General features: G+C 44.5%; 1 protein-coding gene across 2 annotated transcripts in view; it reads right to left on the reverse strand.

Annotated features, from left to right (window-relative positions):
* MTMR14 (myotubularin related protein 14) overlaps positions 1-23131 on the reverse strand; it is a 200769-nt gene that overhangs the window by 100273 nt on the left and 77365 nt on the right. For both annotated transcript variants that reach the window (XM_078661856.1, XM_078661855.1), the window contains exons 6-10: positions 18633-18755; positions 17777-17850; positions 16377-16447; positions 15822-15896; positions 3184-3250 (exon numbers count right to left, since the gene is read on the reverse strand). In XM_078661856.1, coding sequence (XP_078517982.1) covers positions 3184-3250; positions 15822-15896; positions 16377-16447; positions 17777-17850; positions 18633-18755 — 410 coding nt within the window. The remainder of the gene's footprint in view (positions 1-3183; positions 3251-15821; positions 15897-16376; positions 16448-17776; positions 17851-18632; positions 18756-23131) is intronic.

The following is a 23131-nucleotide window of genomic DNA, read 5'->3' on the forward strand; positions in this document are numbered from 1 at the left end:
CCAGTCGGCCGCCTTGGGTTTACTCTAAGGTAAGGAATCTGTGGCTAGAAGTCTCTAACGAATAAATGTAATGCTGAATGATATTTAAGATCGCATTTTATAAAAGAAAATGAATGGCTGGAGCTCCTGGACACTCCCTCAGCCCCATTTTTAAGCATGCAACATTAGATAAATCTGCCTCACTATAAGTAATTCCATGACTAAGCATTGCCAAGTTATGTGCACTACAAATGACATGGAACAATAACGAGCATAGGACAGCGTTTAATGTCTAACACTGCAGCAAAGGGCCCAAATGTGGTAAGATGAAAGTTCCAAACTGGAGAAGAAATTGACCCAGATACCAACATGCAGTAATTTACAGGACGCCTTCAACAGGTAAAGAATTATGAAAAATAGGGTCATTAATATTTGGAGCTTATAAAGAAGAACAGCATTATTGGGGGGTTACTCCACTGTACCAATAGGGAGGGGTGCAACTGGGGCAGAAGACCAAGGTTGTCGCTTCTGGGCACATGAGATGTGAAGCACAATTGTCTGTGCTTTGTAGGAGGTGACATCAAGTAGCTGTAGCCCACAAGATGGACATCAGTAGACAAAATTAATTACACATGTCCAACTGGGGCTGCCCTTTTGCTTTTGGAGACTAGGGCACGGTCATAGTCAAGGAGGCACTGCAGCTCAACCTGCACAAGGACAAGCCCGCACTACCACAAGTAAGAAGTCTGACTAATAGAATTGGAGTGAAATCCAAAGCCAATCGCCTTCAGCTTCCAGTCACCCCAACGATAATGCATTTACTGCAGGCTTGATGCTATTAGTTACAGAGTATGTGAGAGCCACCCTGAACAAGAATTGGTACAAAAGGGGGTGATGGACGGAGCATGTGAACCAATCAAACACTCACACCCAGTCAAAAGATCTGGGTTTGATCCATCACCTTTCTTTAGCCCACTCTGCCACCCCAGTTCAGACATGGCTATATGCAAATCAGTCTAACCCTGTGCCTCATGGGAACAGTCCAGCCCGAACTGCCAAGCCATGCCTTCCCTGGACCGGAAACAAGCTTCCGAGGACCGGTTTCTGGCATTACAGCCGTCTTCAGCCCGGCTTGCTTGAATCCAGTGGCAAAGTGAGCAAGGGACTCACGTCTGAGCATACCCTGCCACACTTATGGTGGCCAGTGTCTAACCCAGGGTGGTGTGGAGTGCAAAAAAACGATGGATTTAGGCCCAGATCCTTGTACTGGGGTGAATGTATGACATTGTTCTACATTCTGTCCATCAACTGTGTTTTTTACAATTTTCTCCCCGAGTGGGCTGGGTATGCTCAGACGTGAGTCCCAGGCTCTCCACACCACTGGAGTCAAGCTATCCAGGCTGATGAAGGCTGATAGCCAGAAACCGGTCCTTGGATGCTTGATTCTGGTCTGGGAAAGACATAGTTCGGACTGGACTGTTCCCCATGAGGCACAGGGTCAGAGCTGATTTGCATATAGCCAGTGTATAACCCAGGGTGGTGTGGAGTGCAAAAAAACGATGGATTTAGGCCCAGATCCTTGTACTGGGGTGAATGTATGACATTGTTCTACATTCTGTCCATCAACTGTGTTTTTTGCAATTTTCACCCTGAACAAGAAGGCAGCAGACTCATGCCAAGGGATACTCATGCCAAGGGATGCTCAAGGTAGCACCTGCCGTCATCTCATGTCCTTGCAAGAATTTCAACAGCCAGTAGAGCTGGCAGAATGCAGGATTTGAGGTGGCATCAGACTGCCTAATTGACTTAACTCTGTTGAGGGAACGTTCGAGACAATCTCATTGTACATACAACCATGACTGCCGGCCTCTGCCACCCCTTTCTGACATTAATGGTGTCCATCCCAGGCATCTCGTGGTGGAATCCCCATATCCCTTTGCTTAGACTACCACCAATGCAGCAATCACATTTCACAAGGCACCTGCTGCTATAGTCATTTCCTGACTCATGAAGCAGTTTCATAAATTCAAACATGTTTACGTACCACTGTCATCGCTGCTGCTGTCGCAGTCTGATATCCAATGGATAAATCAAATATCTTAGCCCGTTTGAACGGTCTAGCCTTTTGGCGTCAACGTGTCTGACATTTATTTGCTGCCTGATGCCCATCAGTCCTGGGTCAGGCTCACTCAGCAGATAGAGAAGGTATTTGCATATTTTATTAGTGTCCCTCAATAAGGGTCTGTAAAAACCTGTGGCTCATTTATCAATTTCTTTGCAAAAATAATTCTGATGCAGAAAGTGACAAAAGTTTTGTAACTTTTGCTCAGATTGATAAGGTTGATCAGCAGATTGTGTAATTTTTATTCACACATCCCAGCCACAGGTTCAGAAACATTTAATCTTTTTACATGTTGACAGGGTAGGGATGGGCAGGGGGTGAATGGGGTTGATGATTGTGCCACTTTTGTGTCAATGAGTTACACAAATCCAACAGGAATTTATTCAAACAGTAAATGGTCTTGGGTGAATGAGGGGTTTTGGTGAGGTCTCACCTTCCCTAACCGATTCATCTTCACAGGATTCTGCCAGTGCTCATAGTTTCTGTTAAGGTTTCACCAGCCTGTGAAAGAAAGACCAGGGACGCTATATTGCAACAATGGCGTCTGCGAAGGAAGTGTAATTATTCAGGAAGTTTGCCCTACTCTTGGTATAATGTGCAATTAGTCCTTCGGACAGACTCACGAAGGCCAGTTCACAGTGCCCCCAATGAATGGCTCCATCCTCCGACACGGTCTGTTTCGTAGATGAAGATTAGGGAGTCCCTACTAAGCCTAAGGGCAGTCTCAGACAAGAAAGGGCGTCAGATCTAAAACAGGATAACACACTTCAGTCCATAGTATATCTCCCATATGATCAGCACATAGGGTGGGAGTGGGAAGGATGAAGACCACAGTACAAGGCACATGTGGTGCTAGCCATCCTACCGGTTATATGAATCAAAAAGAGATTCCATATCACCACAATGCAGGGGCGGTGCCCGAATATTGGTATAGTCAACAGGATGGCGAAAACACGGCTGTAAATGCCTCAACAATCCTTTGTGACACAAGCACTAGAGCTTGTTGAGGTAAGTCCACTACAAACCATCAACTGAAGGGAAGATCAAGCTCCGTGTGCACGAACAAACAGAGAAGGACTCACCGTCGCCGTTCATGATGTGGATCAGCAGCTTCAGGTAGTTCTGCGTCTGTTTCACCAAGTCCCAGGACTAAAAGGAAACAACAAAGTTAGATCAGACCAGAGTGGCAGCACAGTCACCCATTAACATACTCTGGACAAATTTAAGCCCCTTCGATTTGTATATGGATACAGCCATCATGATGACCAACAAGATTTTATGAGGTGTTTAATCCCCATTGAGCAGAAGAAAAGGGTGCCTTCTAAACCTTTGGTGAGGCATCATGTAGGACTTGAGGTCCTCCACAGCAGATGTCCTCAAGACTCAAAGCTCTGAGTGAACAACCTGCCCTCAAGACATCCCCCAGGCTCGCTGGTCAGTGGATTAGACCCATAACTCCCTCAACTCTAAGAACTCCCCAGGAGGGTTCAACAATCAACCAGCCAATCTGAATGCGGACGGGTTGCCTGGACCATCTTTCTATCTCCTAATATTTCAAGAGGTACTGCAGAGGCTGCACTTTCACCATTTTATCATTAGAAGAACTGCTACTACGGTCCTTTTCTTTCTCATCTATTGATTCTCTTGGGTCTATGATCTCGTCTTTACGCTGCCCTGAATTTTGCAATCATTTCCAAAGCAGAATATCGTAATTTTGTGCACATCTTTGTTAAACACCCTCTTTAAAGCCAAATACATATATAAACTTGTACAGACCACGCCCACAGACATCAAATATACATATGACCATTTATTCCAAGGCAGTAAAAATAAATGTAGCTGATTGAACGTTATTTAACACACCTCTACTTGTAAATGCACATTCAAACTTCAGTGCAAGGTTCAAGTTTGAATTCATCACAACAGCATAGTAAAATTAACATTAGAAAAACATGCTTTACTTCCTCACAGACTGCATTTGACAATGACTTTACACAGAGTGACAACTCCAACACAAGGCCAGATTGTCTCTCCGGTGTGAATGTACTGTCCTGAACAAATTTAACAAACTGAATCCTGGTTTTGGGTTAGTTTTCAATAAAACAAATACACAGAAAAATGCAGCAACATAAACCATATATTCATACGTGGCGTGACAAATGTGCCATTTATTACCACTGTTGAGAGGGAAGAAGCATCAAGACCCATACAAGGCGTCACCACGCTCAACAATGGTAATAAATAGGAAAGTGCCCTCAGCAGATCCATCTGGATATCTATAGTCACTGAAGAAAACTAAGGTTAAATTGGCTTTATAGTGGAGTATGGTAATATCTTACTTTACTAAATCACTGAAGAAAGAAAAAAAAAAAGAAGAAGGTTAGTGACATTAAAATGTTACGTTTTAGCTGACATTTACTATGTCACTGTAACCTTTTACTCGGTGGATTTTAGAGTTTAAAATGTTAAGTTTAACTAAAAAATCCGCTGAAATTCACCAGTCATATTTATAGTATCCAGAGCTCGGAAATGATGTAATTTCAGATGTCAGTGATGTTATTAATGGTCATAGAACTAGTCCTGAGTGATGTGAAATCAAACAGTACAGGGCAAAGCCTGCCTACACCCAATGCAGGCGCAGAGTACCTCCCCCGCCAACCATCGTCGATGGCATTGTGTGGCAGGGGCTTGCCAACAGGACCTGCCCTGCAGCCAACCCTCCTGCCGCACATGGGAAAAGCCTGTATAATCAATCAGGGGTTTATAAGTGCGCTACTCACCGGTGAGGGTCTCAAGGCGCTGGGAGGAGGTGGGAGGGGGGGTGGGGGGTGAAGCCCGAGGTCAGCCAAAAAGCCAGGTCTTGAGGCTGTTCCTGAAGGTATGCAGGGTGGGGGAGCGTCTGATGTTCACTGGGAGTTTGTTCCAGGCTTTGGCTGCAATGTGGAAGGCTTTTAACCCGGCTCTAGTTCTGGGGTTGCGCTGGGTTGTTGCTAGGGCGAGTTCGGCAGAGCAGAGGTTTCTTTTGGGTGCATAGAAAGATTCTTTCGTTGAGGTATTTGGGTCCAAGGTCATGTAGGAATATATAGGTGTGGGTGAGTAGTTTGAAGGTTACTCTCTTCTCGACGGGGAGCCAGTGGAGGTCTCCTAGGTGTTGGGTCATGTGCTTGTGTCGTGGGGTACCGAGGAAGAGTCTGGCTGCTGTGTTTTGGATGGTCTAGAGTTTCTGTGAGAGGGATTTGTGGATTCCTACGTAGAGAGTGTTTCTGTAGTCCAAGCTGCTGGTAATGAGTGTTTGGGTGACTGTTTTTCTGGCTGACTGTTTTTCTGGCTTTGGGTGGGATCCACTTGAAGGTCTTGCAAAGGATTCGGAGGCAGTTGAAACAGGTGGAGGCAATGGGTGAGTCATGGTGAGGCAGGAGTCTGGAATGATGCAGAGGGTGCGGGTGTGGTCCTTCGGGGTGGGTGGACTTCAGAGGAGCTGTCCCACGTGGAGTGGGGAGGGTCCAAGGACGAGGAAACTCAAATGCAGCAGAAGGGTTGGCCGCTCGCCAGGTCCCATGTCCAATGCCCCACAGGCTGCCAAACACCTGCCACATACAGCCGTCTGCCCACGCGCTGAACGTGGTTGGCGGCATTGCCTCTAGCCAACCCCCTGCAGGTAGTCAATCGCTCACTGTACATGGGGTTAGCTGCAGGGCCTGGCCTATGGCAAAGCCATGAGCCCACGCTCTCATGGACTCCCATCACACAAGTACATTTAATATTATTTTCTTTTAGCTGTCCTTATGCAGTACTAACCAGGAGTCAACTCAATGGTCCTCGGGAGAACCCTAGTATCTCAAGTGAGGGCCGTGCTGGCTTCCGTGGCAGTAAAGCGGTACCCATGGTATTATTATTTTTTTGCCCTGGATGGTGTCTTGGCACTAAACTCCAAGAGTCAGGGTTTATTTATTTATTTATTTATTTTGGAATCTTGTATAGCTCGCAGTTACCCTTAGGCATCCCGGCACTTGTTCATGACTCAGGGAGATGGCACAAAAAATGACACAAAGAGAAACAGAAGGAGAAAGATAAAACAGGAGCCTATAATGAGATACATCATACCGGAAATAGGTGGGTTTTAAGCAATTTTCGGAACCGAAGGATACCAGATTCTGTCCGTAAGTTCAAGGGAAGCTCATTCCAGCGCTTAGCAACGTTCACCGAAAATCTTCTACCCCCCGTTCTGGCTCTTTTCACTCTCGGCACTTGTAGCAAAGCTTTGTGGTCAGAGCGTAAAGCTCTAGTCGCTTTATAGGGCATCACCATATTACCCAGAATGGGAGGACCCTTCCCATGCAGGATTTTATGTGCCGTACAGAGAGATTTAAATGTTATCCTCTCCCTTATCGGAAGCCAATGCAATGCTTTCAGAGCCGGTTTTGCAGACTGTCTCCTGGGGATATTCATCAGCAGCCTGGCTGCTGCATTCTGCGCTTGTTGTAATTTATTAAGCGTGGCTTCCGGTGCGCCCAAAAAGAGCGCATTACCGTAGTCCAACCTCGAGACAATCAGCCCCTGAATAAGAAGTTTCCTGGACATTGGGGGAAGGAGAGGTAAAATCTTACGAGCTGATCGGAGCAGTGCAAAACAGACTCCAGCTGTTTTCTTAGCGTGGGTCTTGAACGATAATTCTTGTTCAAGCCACACGCCCAGGCTTTTGATCTCCTTTTTTGGGCTGGGAGGATCGCCCAAGCAACTCGGCCAGCTGCCCATCGGCAAGGAATGTCCCGTTTGTCCCAACAGCATCAGCTCTGTCTTAGAGCCGTTCAATTTTAATGCTGAATTGACCATCCATGTGTGCACCCTGGACAGACAAGAGTGCAACACCTCTGAGCAATCCACCAATTGGGAAAGGGCTACTACCAACTGGGTGTCATCAGCGTAGCTGATGATTTTAATACCCAGAGGAGCCACCACCTCCTCCAGTGGGGCCATGTAGATATTAAACAGTGTGGGGCTCAGGGAAGAGCCCTGAGGCACACCACACTGAAGGGGGATGGAGGCGGATTGTGCATTCCCTTCCCATACTTGATAGGTTCGTTGATACAAAAACGAACTGAGCCACTTTAAGGCCATTCCAGTTAGGCCAGCCTCTGACAGTCGTTGGAGCAGCACCTGGTGGTTGACGGTGTCAAAAGCTGCACTAAGGTCCAGGAGGATCACTGCCACTGATCCTCCTGAATCCAAAATGCTCCTAGCCTCTTCAACAACTGCCAGAAGGGCAGTGTCTGTGCCTTGGCCCGGCCTGAAACCCGTTTGGGAAATCCGCAACAAATTGTTGGATTCCAGGAATAGTGAGAGTCGTTTATTCACCAGTCTCTCCGCAATCTTACCAATCCCCGGCAACAGGGAGATCGGTCTAAAATTGGCCAGGTCTGATGGATCGAGACCAGGTTTTTTCAAAAGGGCCTTTACGACCGCCTTTTTCCAACTCAAGGGGACTACTCCCTGCGCTAAGGAAGCATTGATAAGATCCGTCACAGGTGTAACAATAGTAGCTGCTATCTGCTTCAAGTATCTCATCGGGACGGGGTCCCTGGGTGAGCCACTTTTTATGGACCCTAGAACCAAACTAACTTCGTCGATGGACACTGGGCCAAAAACATCCAGCTTTTTCTGTACCTCCCCTCCATGTTCACCTGTATGTGCAACCAAAACAGGCTGAGGTAAGGAGCTTATGATATTTTCCACTTTCATGTGGAAGTAGTTGGCCAATTCCTCACATTTCTTTAGGGGATTCTCATGGCTCAGTGATGGTTCTGGGATTTTCAAAAGGTCTCTAAAGATCTTAAAAGACTCTCGCGAGGAGCTGGCTGCATTGCCAATTCTCTCATCATAATACTTGGCTTTTGCATCCCGTAGGGCGACTTTATATCCTCTGATAGCAGCACGATATTCATTCCGGTGTGCTTCTCGCCAGTCCTTTCTCCAAATCCTCTCTAGCTTTTTACAGCCTTTCCTAAGGGCTCTTAATGCCTGGGTATACCAAGGGGCAGAGCCCACTCTCTTCTCCCTCTTTGGCATTCTCTTTTTTGGGAGAATAACATCCAAGGAGCTAATTAGCCACTTGTTCAAATTCTCATCGGCGATTACGGGGTCCACCACCGGGCGCGGGCACGTGGCATTTAAGTTAGTAATCCAGCGCTCCAGTGGTAACCTGGACCAAGCTCTATCAACCGAAAAAACTTTAGGAATCACCCCCTCCTTTGATTCATACTGCCAGTTAAAAGGGACCAAAAAATGATCAGAACATGGTAGAGCCAAAGGGGTCAGGGACTCAGTTCGGTCCATATTTGAAAAGACCGGATCCAGTAGATGACCCTTGCAGTGCGTAGCCCCTGAATTAATTAGATTAATGTCCAAAGCTTTCAGGTCGCCCTGCAGGTCACCAGCAAGTGTATCCTCAGGGTCATCGAAATGAAGGGTAAAATCTCCTAGTAGGAGAAAATTAGTAGTCGATGCCAGAGACGTAACCGTTTCCATCAATGAGCCGGGAAAAATACCTGCACCTCCCGGTGGACGATATACCAAAAGACCTGACATGGAGGACGTGGCTGATATACATAGTGAGAAGTAACAACTCTCACACTCACGTACCCCCCCGTCCTGGGCTCTACAGACCAGTGTGTCCCTATAGATTATCCCAATACCACCTCCTCTCCCCACAGGTCTATCTAGATGATAAATAAGATAGCCAGGGGGGAGTGCCTGCACCATATCTGGGCCCGAAGTGGATGTGGTCCAGGTTTCAGTTAAAAACAAGACATCCAAGTCATGATCATGTATTAGGCAGTTAATTTCAGTTGAGTGGCTGGGCAGGGATCTACAATTCAGCAAAGCTGAATGTAGAACCTTGGTTCTCCCAACTCCCTGCTCCTTCATGCTATACTTGCACGCTACATATGGAAACTCACTTGTGTGGGTAACCTTACAGGGTTCAACCACCGGGCGTAGTGATAGCAAATCATTTCTAGTATATGTCATCCTGATCCTACGACGCAGAGCCAGCGTATCTGGCCCTGAGCCCGTCTGGGCCGACGGGCTGAACTCTGGCGTTACTCCGGCGAACCCGCTGCGCGTTAGCATGGCCGCCTTTTGTAGGAGGTCTAGCGTCCTTGTGACGACTAGACCGTGTAAGGGGAGGCTTCCCACTCACCCCCAAGATGGCCACCAAAGTCGACGTCACGAGGACCAAGAAGGAAGGGCAAGGACCCGCCAAGAGCGGTGGTTTTTACTATTTAAAGTGCAAGTAGTTGGGTTTTAAAATCAGGGGATAAAGTAGAACACAAATAGAAATAAAATAGACCAAAAACGGGCGCTTTTAAAATTAGTCGCGAATATCGCTTAAGAATTGCACAAATGTGCTGCACACTTCATTCACAGCAGCGCGTCCTCCCTGCAGCCACTGCCCCCTCAAAATGAACAAGAACGATTGCCTAGTTTGCCCGCCTTTTGAAGGAGGTCTAGCGTCCTTGTGACGACTAGACCGTGTAAGGGGAGGCTTCCCACTCACCCCCAAGATGGCCACCAAAGTCGACGTCACGAGGACCAAGAAGGAAGGGCAAGGACCCGCCAAGAGCGGTGGTTTTTACTATTTAAAGTGCAAGTAGTTGGGTTTTAAAATCAGGGGATAAAGTAGAACACAAATAGAAATAAAATAGACCAAAAACGGGCGCTTTTAAAATTAGTCGCGAATATCGCTTAAGAATTGCACAAATGTGCTGCACACTTCATTCACAGCAGCGCGTCCTCCCTGCAGCCACTGCCCCCTCAAAATGAACAAGAACGATTGCCTAGTTTGCCCGCCTTTTGAAGGAGGTCTAGCGTCCTTGTGACGACTAGACCGTGTAAGGGGAGGCTTCCCACTCACCCCCAAGATGGCCACCAAAGTCGACGTCACGAGGACCAAGAAGGAAGGGCAAGGACCCGCCAAGAGCGGTGGTTTTTACTATTTAAAGTGCAAGTAGTTGGGTTTTAAAATCAGGGGATAAAGTAGAACACAAATAGAAATAAAATAGACCAAAAACGGGCGCTTTTAAAATTAGTCGCGAATATCGCTTAAGAGTTGCACAAATGTGCTGCACACTTCATTCACAGCAGCGCGTCCTCCCTGCAGCCACTGCCCCCTTAAAATCAGTAGGGTCAAGATGTCCCTATCCTGGCAGCTTAAGTTTTTTTTGTTGTAGCGCCAGTTCAGGGCACAGGGACAAGTCCATCCCAGATTCCTGCAATGACAATGCCAACATTTAGTCTTCAAGTTGCAGCCAGCCAATCAGATATCTTGGTCCCTTAGGACCAAACAGCCCACCGGGAGAAAAAGGTCTGAACAAGAGACCTTTATTTTTCAATTTGTTGACTTTAAAAAAAAATGATTATAGACTTACTGTACCGCAGGACCGGTCATCCAGCTATAATTTAAACGTTTAACCCCTTCCTGACCACATCTTTAAAAGTGAATTTATTAAAAACAGCTGAACAGATTTACACCAAATAATGAAAAGCTGGCTTTCTGAGCAAAGTTCTAACTTTCCGTCTAATTCTGCATTGCTACTCAAAATGCCCTATGGGAACTAACACGGGAAAACCAAGTTTTGGCACCCCTCTTGGTGGATCACCCAGAAGCTTCCAGAAAGAAGCTGATGCGGCTCAACAGTTTTTTGGAAAATGTTGTGAAAATTTGTCAAACTACCAACGTTATAAGCAAAAACAAAAACGCTCTTTCCATGGAAACTGCCCTAACTAGAACTACACAGTGGCAATAGCCACTTTGTAATAAACGCACAGAAAAAGAAATATATATATTATTTTTTTCCCCCCACAGGTGCAGTTAGATCTTTACTCAAACTGCTTTTCGTTAATTTAAATGAGCATCTAAATTATAGTGATATCTAGATAGTTTGTTCCGCTAGACTTCCACTCTACTGCAAATTTTAAAATACAGCATTCCGATTGGGCTTTTTCCACGTTGGCCCTTTCAGTCCAATTGAATCAGCACAGGTTTGGGAGGAAAGAGCTAGGTTTGTCTGGCTGTAACACAAAAAAGGAAATGTTACAGCCACCATTTCATGACTTGGGGACTCTGCCCGGTTATCTAGGTTTACAAAACAATTGAGATGCAAGGGGCAGAGTAAGCATATTCTGGCCCTTGTGAGGCAGTCCAAACGTACCCCACCCCCAAACCTCGGGACAAAATAAAAAATAAAGAATTTACTCGCTGCGAGTCCCACAGGACCAAGTGTAGCCCCATGTAGTACCTCAGGAGCCATGACACTGCAACATCATGCAAACCTCAACATGTGAAGCTCACAAAGCCTTGCGGTGCCACGGCTGGTGCTTCGGCTACGGTATTGCTAGAGTACTAAGAGAGGAAAGAACAAAAAAAAAAGGAAAATGTGTGCTTGGAAAGTTGTGTAGGCCCTGCAGCCAACCAGATGCTGCACACAGCTGAAGGCTGTGCGAAGTGGCGAACTGGGCACCTGTGGAGAGGAGTGGTGGGGGAGGTGGTTGGCTGCCAGCAAGGGGGGGTGTGTTGGGAACCCTGTGCCATGCACAGCCATTGTGTGTAGTGGGGTGTAGGCTGCACACAGGTGGTTGTCCGCAGGCCTTGTGTCCAACCCACACACTACACCCAGTCAAACGCTATGCTGCGTGGTGTGAGTTGGGTGTATAGGATCTAAAATTCACAAGAAAAAAAAATAAAGGTAAAAATTCGGTTCTAGTTGGGTATGGCGAGAATATCTTACTTAACATTAAAATAAACCTTAGCAATTCATTAGAAAAAAAACCTAAAAGACTATTCTAGTTATTTGTTGAAATAATATATAACTAATATTTAAAAACACTGAAATTAATCAGTTATAGTTTACTGAACTAATTATAACTTGTGCTCATGCAATGCACTGCCAAGGACCTCACAGATTACCTCATACATGATCAATGATGTCATTAACGTATCATTGATGACCTCATCCAAAGGATATGCCAGTTGCTACAATGGTATTCAGCTGGGTACATATGGACCCAATTTTCCAGAATATCTGTAGTAGTAATGAGGAAATCATTTTGCAACAAGCAAGACAAGCAAAATAAAAACCAGTCTTGAAATCATCCGCATTAAATAGATATTAGGATTTTACTGGTATTAAGGTGAGCAAGAGGTTATGACTCTGTAGACCTTAATGAGGTAAGCAACGTATCCATCCTGAATACCATTCGAAAACATTGTTTGGCTTTTATCTTTCTTAATTAGATGTCGCCGTTAAATAATCGATATGACCAGATTTGAAAAGAATGGCTTCACTTCAAATCATTAGCCAGTTCGAAGGCATTAACTACCAGGCCCCATGGAGACAACCCCCCCCCCCCCCCCAACAGTATGCAAGAGTACCCTACACATATTCCAGATAAGAGCAAATCTGTGCGCACCATTTGAATAATGCTTGCAATGAACTGAGACTTGAACAGCCTGGGATGAGTCACCCACAGGTTGTACATTCTACAACAATGTACAATGTCTCAGATCAGAACTTTAGGAAAGACGTTTTTACTTTTTATAAGACGCCAGTTTATATAGAAATGGTCTATAGCACTGCATGGACAACTGTTCAACGACGCAAGCATATAGACAGAACTCCACAGTTGAATAACTTACGCATTTTCAATAACAGGCTTTTGAATGAAGCACAGTCCATTTAAGACGCGAGTCTGCAACTCACATGAATTGTGTGCAGTCTCTAGCTGAGCGGAATAGCTTGGACGAGGTAATCTGTGAAGTGATTAGTTGTTGTTTTGCGGTTTTATATAGCGGGACCTCAACCCTAAGGTATCAGAGCGCTTTACATGAGTACCCATTGTATTACAGACTGGCACAGAGGGACGGCGAGATAAAGTGACTTGCCCAGAAGCACAGGATGCTCGAGACTCCCGCCAGACTCGAACCTGGCTCCCCACCTTCAAAGTCAGACACTCTGGCCGTTAAGCCATATCCTCTAATGATCCAGTGATAGAATTTAACATGTCTTGAGTGATGTAATATGTGACGTCATGAGCAGTGTTAGGCATGGACGCAAGTAACAATTAGCCCAATACATTTTTAACTGGAGAATTTCAGTGTTTTTATTTTAAACATTAGTTTTTACATTGTTGCCACACCCAACTAGAACGTTGGTTAAACTTTTGCTTATTTTTACTGAAGTATTTATGACCTACAGACTCTACCCCTCTCCTATGGCACAGAAGATTTTGCTTTGGTGTTCTCTCAAGCCACTAGTCACCTTGTAAAAGCTACCCAGCCTGGGGGTGTGCAAGCATCTGTAGCAGTAACCATTTGTTATTACTGTAAAATAAACAAAGAAAAGAGGCAAAACAACTCTTGGCCAAGGGGATCTGTCTGATAATAAAACAAACATTAGTACTCAAACAGATCCTGGTAACCTAACTAAGAGTATACATGCAGACATGTGAATCCAAAAGAAATACAATATACACAAGCCTTACAGCTAAAGGCGATGGAGAGAGAAGGGGAAGATAAAAGGAATTCCTGAAAATTAAAAAGGGGCTGGGAGAAGAGACTAAAGGCGGAAAAGAGAATGAATAAAGGTACAGAATGGGTAGGAAGAAGGAGAGGAGGAGGCAAGAGGCCCAAACACGAAGTATTAAGCAACAATTAAACACCTAAGGTACAGATACTACAATGTAATCAGGAAGTCAGAGTGGTGCAAAGGTGATCAACACAAATAGTCATGTAACAGCATTAAGAACATAAAGTTAAAAGGTGAACTAGGGTGGTAAAGCCACCAACATGGCAAGTCGGCTCAGAAAAAGGGCATATCTAAACAAATTAGGGAACGATTAACAGTTTAAAAGGACTGTCATGGCGCTTACTACCGAGGTCTGTAGCTGGGCTGTCACTTAGTGCCTGTATCAGTCAGTTTATAAATTAGCACCTCGTAGAGCGTTACTGTCATCAATTCCGCTATCCACTCACTCATTCTTGGCGGGAAGACATCCTTCCATTTTTGGAGAACACACAATTGGATAGGGGGGCAGAAAGTCGTGAACGTGGTGTCATTACAGGGAATGCTCAAACATCATGGATAATGCTAATTCTATAGCGAGAGCAAAGTTACACCCACGTGAAGGCCACTTGGTGGACCAAATGTTGTCCTAGCACCGGGCTATGGCAGGGCAGAAGCAACGTGAGTGAACGAGGTCACTGCCCAGTGGTCTTCATCCAAAGGAGAGTTGCAGAGTCTACTAAATGACGGCAGGACAGTGAGCAGTGCCAGGTATCTAACCTCTTAAATAACTCAAACAGGTCTTGTGTCCACATCTTGTAGACCAACTTCACAGCTAACAAAGTCACCCCTGAGCCCAAAAGTGCTAGGTACTTCCTGCACTATTGGCAGATTTCCAGCTGGACGTCAATGGGGGGCAGCAGCTGCTGCAGTTGGTTCGCCGTGGTAACCCTGGCACTGCTTGCGCCATCCCAGACACCCATTTGTCCTTTTTACTACTGAACGAATGTGTGTGCCAACACTTACGCTATATAACAGTTATGAACAATGGTTCAATTTGACCAGTCTGCAGACAATGGAGAAACACTCATTTACCTCATTTGACAAAAATGGAAACTGAAAACTTGTTCATGTTTGTGTGCAAATAGCACCACCACAAACCACACTACTAGGTAAACTGTTTGAATGCATCAAGAACAAAAGCACAGTTTTTAACATTCAGCAGACCTGCAAGCTAGTGGCAAGTTCAGAGGTCAAGTCTGAAGGCATTCACCTTTGATCAAAAGTGCTGCCCCCACCAGACTACTGTACTCTGGACAAGTCAATTAGAGGTCTTGCTTCACCTTGTACATTAAATGGCCTACAGACGCATCTGGCTTGGCCAAGCGTATTCCATGAGAAACCGGAAACTTGTGTTCTCAAGATTTCTAAAGAAGAACAGTTAGTCTGAGTACAGATGTTCAGGGGGGGGGGGGGGTGGGGGGGGTTGTATTCCATAAGCTGGTCTTTAGTCCTTTCTATAAAGCATGTAAACTAGGGATGAGAATGCACTAAGCAGCCAAGTTTATCTTCATAAAGTGAATTCAGTCATGTTCCAAATGTGCAAACAGAAATCGGAGCCACGTCTAGAGAGGAACACACCAATGTACTTCTAACATTTGCAGAGGACTATGCCAGTGAACATATGCGTGTACCTGGTCTCCCAAGTATCCAGCTCTGGCATGAAGCATGAACCCAATCCATAAAAAAGGCTAACGCCAGTAGATCACATAAAGAGGTGATCCTGCAGAATGAAGCTTCTGGGAAAGACGGGCTGGGGGACCAAACAGTGGGCTTCATGCGACCTGGCTGACCCACTTCTGGCAAACCCTTCTCACTCTTTACTCAATCATTAGCGCACTGCAGCCTTTCATTCAGAGTTTGGTGAAGACATCTCCGAGGTATGGTGGGAGAGGGAACGGACATATGAGCACTACTCATCATGAGTGCACCTCATCATGGTACACAGAAGGCCCTGCATCAACAGGTTTCGGCTCAATGTTAGCAGGATGCCTTCCACCGTCTAGCATTTGTTACCCATCACTTGTCTTTAAAAGGGTAATTTCTACATTTCACAGGTACAGGACCCAATGATCTGAACCCATAAAATATCCAACACCCACCTGGTACTTGCTCCAGTCAATGTTCAGAGACTTTGTCAGGGAGTCGGGAATACTCAATGGAGCATCTACATAATCCTAATAAAAAAAGAAAAAATTGAGCAGAAGATGTGAACAAAATATTCCAACAAGGTTTTCACAAACATACCCCAAAGATGCAGCTCTGCCCACTCCACATCCACTTCACAGGCCCCCATTATAAGTTCAGGACTCTGATATGGCAATAACAGTTTACAGAAACCACCATACCAGTGTGTGTGTGGTAATTTACACGTGCAACATTACTGCACTAATTTAAGTATTTTAGCATGGAATAGGGAAATTAACAGATAGCTGTTGTGCACCAATTTCTTCAGTTTTCCCTCAAATTATGCTCCTTTTGCAGGATACAATTCATGCAGTTGAAATTGGTTTTAGCAAAAAGTGTGGGTTTTCCCACAAATCTTGTCATAAGGACCACAGTAGATAGACTTTTCCAAACATGTGCACTAAAATGTCCAGTGCACATTAAATAAATGGTGCCAGGACACCCAGTGAAGAAAAATGCAAGACTCGTACCTGCTTCCAATTGAATATCAGCCCTTCCCCAGAATAGTCTCGATCTTTGTAATCTTTAAAAAATTCACAACCTGAAACAGGGAAAAATGGATTTATAAAAATAAAAATTCTGAAAAAGATGATATTCATATGCAAGGTCCAGCAATGCAACTGTACACGGCAGGGGACACTGCATAAGAGACATTCAAGAGGAAAAGCCAGTGGGCCCCAGGGTCTGCAGGACGGACACTCTGGTTTGGAGATTCCACAGATGCACGAGGGTAACACTTGTAATACCCAAAGATTGTGACACTTGGCAACTAATTCCATTTGTCTCACCTGTGTGTCCCCAACTAAACATCCTCACCCTTAAAGTAGAGTTTCATTTCAAGGAACAATGCAAGTGATATCGTCAAGGAGCTGGAATATTCAGGATTTTCTTTCAGAGATTTCTATTGTTTAAATGATTGCTTTGGACAGATGAAAACAAGAACGTGGTGGAGGGATGTTTCTATTAATCTCAGCCACTGGAGGGTACGCTTGCTGCATTCTAGTCAAGAGTCTTTTTTTTTCCACCAAGCCACCTCAGACAGGAGCCAGCCATATGCAAACCAGCCTTGGTCCTGTCCCATGGTCACTTTAATTGGGCTGTTCCAATCAAAGCGGATTTCCAGATCTTTGCCGGTCTGACGTGGCATGGTATGGGAAAAAAGAAAAGAAAGAAAAAAAGATGTAATGTGGCCTGAGTATTTACCAGTGGCTGAGATTAAGTCGGACATGCTACCATTCTACCATCAGTTTGTTTTCCAGAGTGCGACGCTCTAAGCGCTGCCGTTTCACCCAGACATGCAGCCCCTGCTCGTTCTGCCACTGGAACCAAGCTGTACCCTATAGTAAGGCCCAAATATCAAAATAGGTCTGAGGGTTACTTGCGCCTTGGTTCAGAAGGAACCTGGCCTGACAGCTTGGGTTGGACTGACCTGTTGGAGCAGGACCAAGGCTGACTTGCATATGGCTGTTTCCCGTCAGACGGCATTGTGGAATGAGGTCCCCAAATAATGATCAGTGGCAGAAATCAATTAAAGCATCTCACCAATCACTCAATGGTGATGGGCTTTGAGGTGCGCCTAAAACGGCTGGACCCCAAGACATCATTTCCAATATCATAGACGTCCCGCAGGACACCTCTTTCCAAATCTTTGAGGTTGGCTGAAGTCCTGCTACTGTCCTCCTCTTAATGAGGCCCTTCCTTTCGCACTTTGCCAGCATCAACAAACCTACCAGCACAGAGCTCAAAGTCACCACAACAATACATGCATAATGGAGCTATGTGGCATAAGGCAGGTTCCGTCCTGTGCAAGCAGCCTTCTAACAGTCCGAGCACTGCGCTCGCCTACGGTTCACAGAGCTGCATTCAGTACCTGGATAAGGAATGGAGAGGAGAGTGAAGTCTGCATAGCGCTGAGCTTTGTCCACCTTCTCTGAAGAGGTCACGCTGAAAACAGAACAAAATTACAAATACCATGAAACTGGGGACAAAAAATGAGGATTGTAACCTGCCAGGCAATTCCAAATATTAGTAATTTCAAAAATTGAATACAAGAGACCCTCAGGGGCGGTAAAGAGGATTAAAATACAGAAAAGAAAAGGTTCTGAAACAGGTAAAAATTGCAAACAACAAAACAATAATATGGCATGAGCTATTTCAATTCAACAGAAAAGTCGTTCAAATGGGTGGTAATTTAAAGGAAGTGTTCCCTGGACTCCCCAACAAACCTGTTCAGAAGCTGCTGACCAGAATGACTGCCCTAGACTAGTCATATCACTGATTGATACGAGTAGCAGAAGGGACCCCACTCTTCCCCCAGACCTTACGGGCAGGTCGTTGTACTTTGCATTCTTTTTTTTTTTTTTTTTTTTTAAATCAATATGAACAGATTAAAGACATAGCCAGAAAAACCACACACACATCACACATGACTGATAGCAGAGACCACAAGGCACTAAAGCCAGCAAAAGTTGTGGACTGTGTTGGAAGAGCAGCAGTGAAACAGGTGACATCACCTCCCTCAAGCGGCAGAACAGTATCAATGAGGAAATGCAGAATCTTAATGCAGACAACAAACTGGGCACACAGCATGCACTGCAACCAAAGGGGTGCCCCATTCTCGAATGAACTCAAGTTTTCACCCAAAACATTCAATCCTAGTACGACACTGTTGGACGAAGAAAGGATAAAAGAAAAAAACTGCATTAAAGCCCTCTATATGCACTCACTTCAGACCAAACTTTACTTTTTTGTTCTCCACCATTAAATCACAGATGTAGCTGATGGACAGGTAGCGAAGAAGCTTGATGTCGTGGCCGCGGACTTTGTCAAACAGTTGTGCATCCCCATTCCTGAAACGGCAAATGTAGAAACATTTAGAGGCAGAATTACAAAGGATTTATCCTTGTTTAAGGCAGTTGTGAAATTAGCTTTCCTACTTCATGGAAGTGTATTGACTGCAAAACACCAGAAACCAATCAGGTCATTCGCATTTTTATGCAAAGAAATACTAAACAAAAAAGGTTTTCACTGCATTAAATACAGGCCAGTACATCTTATACCAAACACTTAGAAGAGAAAGACGAAATGAAATGGGAAACAATATCCAACTTCATGTGTGCAGGGGCAAAGAAGAATTAGCATTCACACTTGGATAAAACAGTTCTTCACAACCATTATCAAGAGATGACATATGCAAATCAGGCGCCTGACAGAAGCTGTGGAGAAATGCATTTCACAGCAGGTGGCAGAAATGAAGAGTCCTTTTCAGCTTCATCAGTTAGAAGCAGAACTTCAAAATGTCTTTGTGGTCAGTCAAACAACAACTTTTTTTCAAAGATGTTCACTAACTAGAGACTGACTTCCTTCAGGCTGAGAACATCCTGTGGCAATGTCTGAGCCGCAAACAGTTTCTGCCAGAACAAAACATCAAAGTTTGCACCCAGAAAAGCAGTGCAGCAAGGTGAGATGCAAACACAGCAAGTTTCTATCTACTTTAATATTCCATAAACCTTTCTATAGATCATGTATATTATAAATGTATGCCACCGCTTTATGTGCATACATTGTGTATGTAATAACTGCGCGCCGGCTTACGGCCTGCAAACCGTTCACAATGCCTACATTTTACTCGCATGTAACCGCAGTATGAAGTGTGCCGTACCTGGCCTTGTCTTGTAGGTCTTGCATCTGAAAAGTAGACTGAAATTACTGAACGATTTGCGCAGAGAACCGATAAAGGGAACAACGGTCTTAATTCAAATCTGGGAAGGTTTTTTTTTAAGCTGGGACATTATAGCAATAGTATTTTTAAAGAAATTGTTAAGGGAATCAACACCACCTGATAGGAAGCTGTTTTAATGTCTTAGTAAATGTTGAACAGAAATCTGAAATTGGAACAAATGTTAAAATAGCAAAACTGAATCCGAACTGAATTTGAACTGTTATTCCGGATATATAAAGTGAAATACTCTGTAGCATTTGCGGGAGTTATTCCAGATACTCCTCCATTTCTGCTAGTACCGCTTGGCGACTGCCATTTTGTGGTCCTCACAGTGAGCGGTCTAGTTGTTTTTGCAGGACCACAGAGGGAGGGCTACTTAAGCAGCATGGTGGCGTGTCCGCATGGCGGAAACGCCAAAGGCAAGCCCATCTGTGCCCGGAAGCGGCCAGCACCAGCCACGCTGCCAGGTTTAGGCCCATACTACACAAGGTAAGAAGAGAATTACCTATACTAGCAAAGAGATACACAAAACTAAAACCTATTAGCATTTCAACCAGTATGTGCTCAGACCCAAAGGAAGCTGCTCCAAGGACCTACAACGCACCAATAATACAAGAAAAAAGGTCATATCCTGTGGACTGCTCAACACCCGGTCCATGGGGAAACACAGCGGAATTAAACCTGCTACTAACTTCTAATGACTGGGACACACTTTATCACAGAAACTTGCCTTTCCCAGGTAGCAGGGTTTATCCTGGGAAGTGTATGCCCCCCACAAACCCCACCCCAGGCTATAAAGCCCTGTTCCAATCGAGAACAAAAAAAAGAACAAAGAGGGGGGCGGAGTAGCAATCCTATTTAAGGACATCGGGTCCTTGGTAAAACTGGAAGTAGAACCAAGTTGAGGAATAGATATACTAGGCTTCTCGATTAAATAAAAGGAAGGCGCTAACCTATCTGGACTATTGTGCTATAGACCCCCGGGAGCGTTACCTGAAATAGCCCAACCCTTCCTAGATGCAACAGCAAGTTTTTTAATGTCCCACTCAAATTGTCTAATTCTGGGTGACTTTAACATCTGGGCATAAGACAACCATCAAAAGCAAACAATGGACTTTCTAAAATCCTGTGAAGGCATGATTCTTATAGAACAGGTTAAAGGGCCCACTCATGTAGGTGGACACACTCTGGACATAATGTTAGCCTCCTGAGACATAGTAACAGTTAATAACCCTATTCCCATCAGCTGGTCAGACCATTAATTGGTCACATTTAATGCTAAAATACACACTAAAATGAATCAAAGTTAATAAACTCACGAGAAACCCATCATAGAAAAGACCCTGGGATAAACTAAAGAAATTTAGCAAGAAAACAGTATTTCACACCGCCACCTATTTTCTAGACTCCAACACAGTAGAAGTAAACTACGCAAATCATGAAAAGCCCATTGTAGGTACTCTAGATAAAATAGCCCTATTAAAAGCAAACAGACAAACCTAGAAACTCTGCATCATGGTTCACAGAAACCTTAAAAGACAAAGTCAAAGTGTAGAAACGTGAGACAATGGAAAAAATCTTACACTGATAATGACAAAGCCCTAATAAAATGGGCTCACAGGGAATATAAAACAGAAATAATGAAAGCTAGAGTCTCTTACCTCTCCACTACTATCCAACAAATCAAAGAAAGAATTTACCAAGTTAAAGACTAACCGCCCTAGAATGTATAAAACAGATTAAACATTCACAAAAACTATGTGATAATCTTTCGGAGTATTTCCATAATAAAATCAACAAGATCTTAAACTAGAAAAACAAGGATAATCCTAATCAAAACAAAAATCAAGATAACAGGACCAAACAACTAAACCCAAACCAAGACTGGTCCAATTCGCCAAGCTTGGAGATGGCGGTTATGCTAGAAGAAACAGTTCAGAGATCTTGTTGCAGTGAGCGAATGAACTCCTCCCCACTCTACAGCTAACCTGTAATTAATCTCTAGCCACTAGGAGGGTTTCAACAGTCTGGAAGAGGGCCCTGGTGACCCCTCTCGTGAAAAACCTTTGACATCCAAGAACCAAGCAACATCCGCCCTATTTCAAAGCGGTCTCTCTCAGTCAAGATACTCAATAATACCGCAGCAAGATACCAGCTGACTTCCTTGAAATTAACAATCTGTTAGAACCAGAGAAAATGGGCTTTAGGCCTGCGCCAGGAACAGAGACGGCATGGATTTTAGCCACCAACTAAATAAGAGCACAAGAGGACGGCAGTAGAACAGCAGTACTTATCCTATTACACTAATTTGCCGCATTCGACACGGACAATCATCAAATCCTGCCTGCATGTCTGAAGAAGATTGGTATGAGAAGTACAATGCTCAATTGGTTTGAGTCCTACCCCACAGATAGATTACAAGCAATAACTATGCCACCTTTTACATCAGAATACAAGAAAATCTACCTTGGATGCTCCCATGGTTCTGCCCTAAGCACTGTACTGTCAAATATAGATCTAAGACCACTGATATCCCTGGTAAAATAGCTTGGGATACCGTTCGTAAGATATGCAGACAACATTCAATTAATAATATCCCTGAACAAATCTTACCCTAACCAACTAAACAACCTCCACTCCTGTTTGAAAGAGATGACCCAATAGCTCGATGACAATACACTACAAATCAGAAGTAAGACCGAATTCCTGTGCTGCTCACCAACAAACCTGCATACATGCATGCGCAACTTCCTGCAAACTACTGGCAGTGGGCGAATGACTCAGATTTAGATACTACAAAGCCTGGGAATTCAAATTGACAGTAAATCCCCAAAGGGAAGCCTACATCAATAAAACAGTAGCAACAGGTCACGGACGCCTCAGAAATTTGATGAAAATAGTCCCATTGCTCTCAGCCCTATAGAAAGCTTGAGGTACAGGCTTCAATTCTCAGCAGACTGGACTACTGTAACTCTTTGCTACTAGGCAGTCCCGAATAACTCTTAAAACGGCTCCAGAGGATCCAGATGCTGGCAGCCAAACTAGCGTTAAACAAGGGAAGAAGGGACCGTGCATCAAAAACACACAAAAAACTTCACTGCCTACTATTAAAGGAGAGGAGTATTTTTAAGGCACTATGCATTACTCATAGGGTAGTAAATGGCACAGGACCTATAGCTCTTCAGCAAATAAATGAGCTATAGGTAGCTTAAGATCAACCCATGCTGCCCTCTTGTTTTTTTTTGTTTTTTTGAAGGGGTGAAAGGACAACAACAAAAAACTGAAAGGGAGGTAGAACCGTTCAGGTTAAATGTGCACAACTCTGGAACAACCTTCCTATGACCCTAAGCACCAACACTATTCTGCTGTGCTCAGACAAAACCTGAAAAAACTGCCTCTACCTCTAGAAATAGAAGGCTAATAGAGAAGACATACCATCTCCAGAAAATGATGATCCCGCTTCTTTACAGGTAATCTACCAGTGCAAAAATGCCCATTGGGTGA

This window comes from Lissotriton helveticus, chromosome 9, assembly GCF_964261635.1.
Source record: "Lissotriton helveticus chromosome 9, aLisHel1.1, whole genome shotgun sequence".
Lineage (NCBI taxonomy): Eukaryota > Metazoa > Chordata > Amphibia > Caudata > Salamandridae > Lissotriton > Lissotriton helveticus.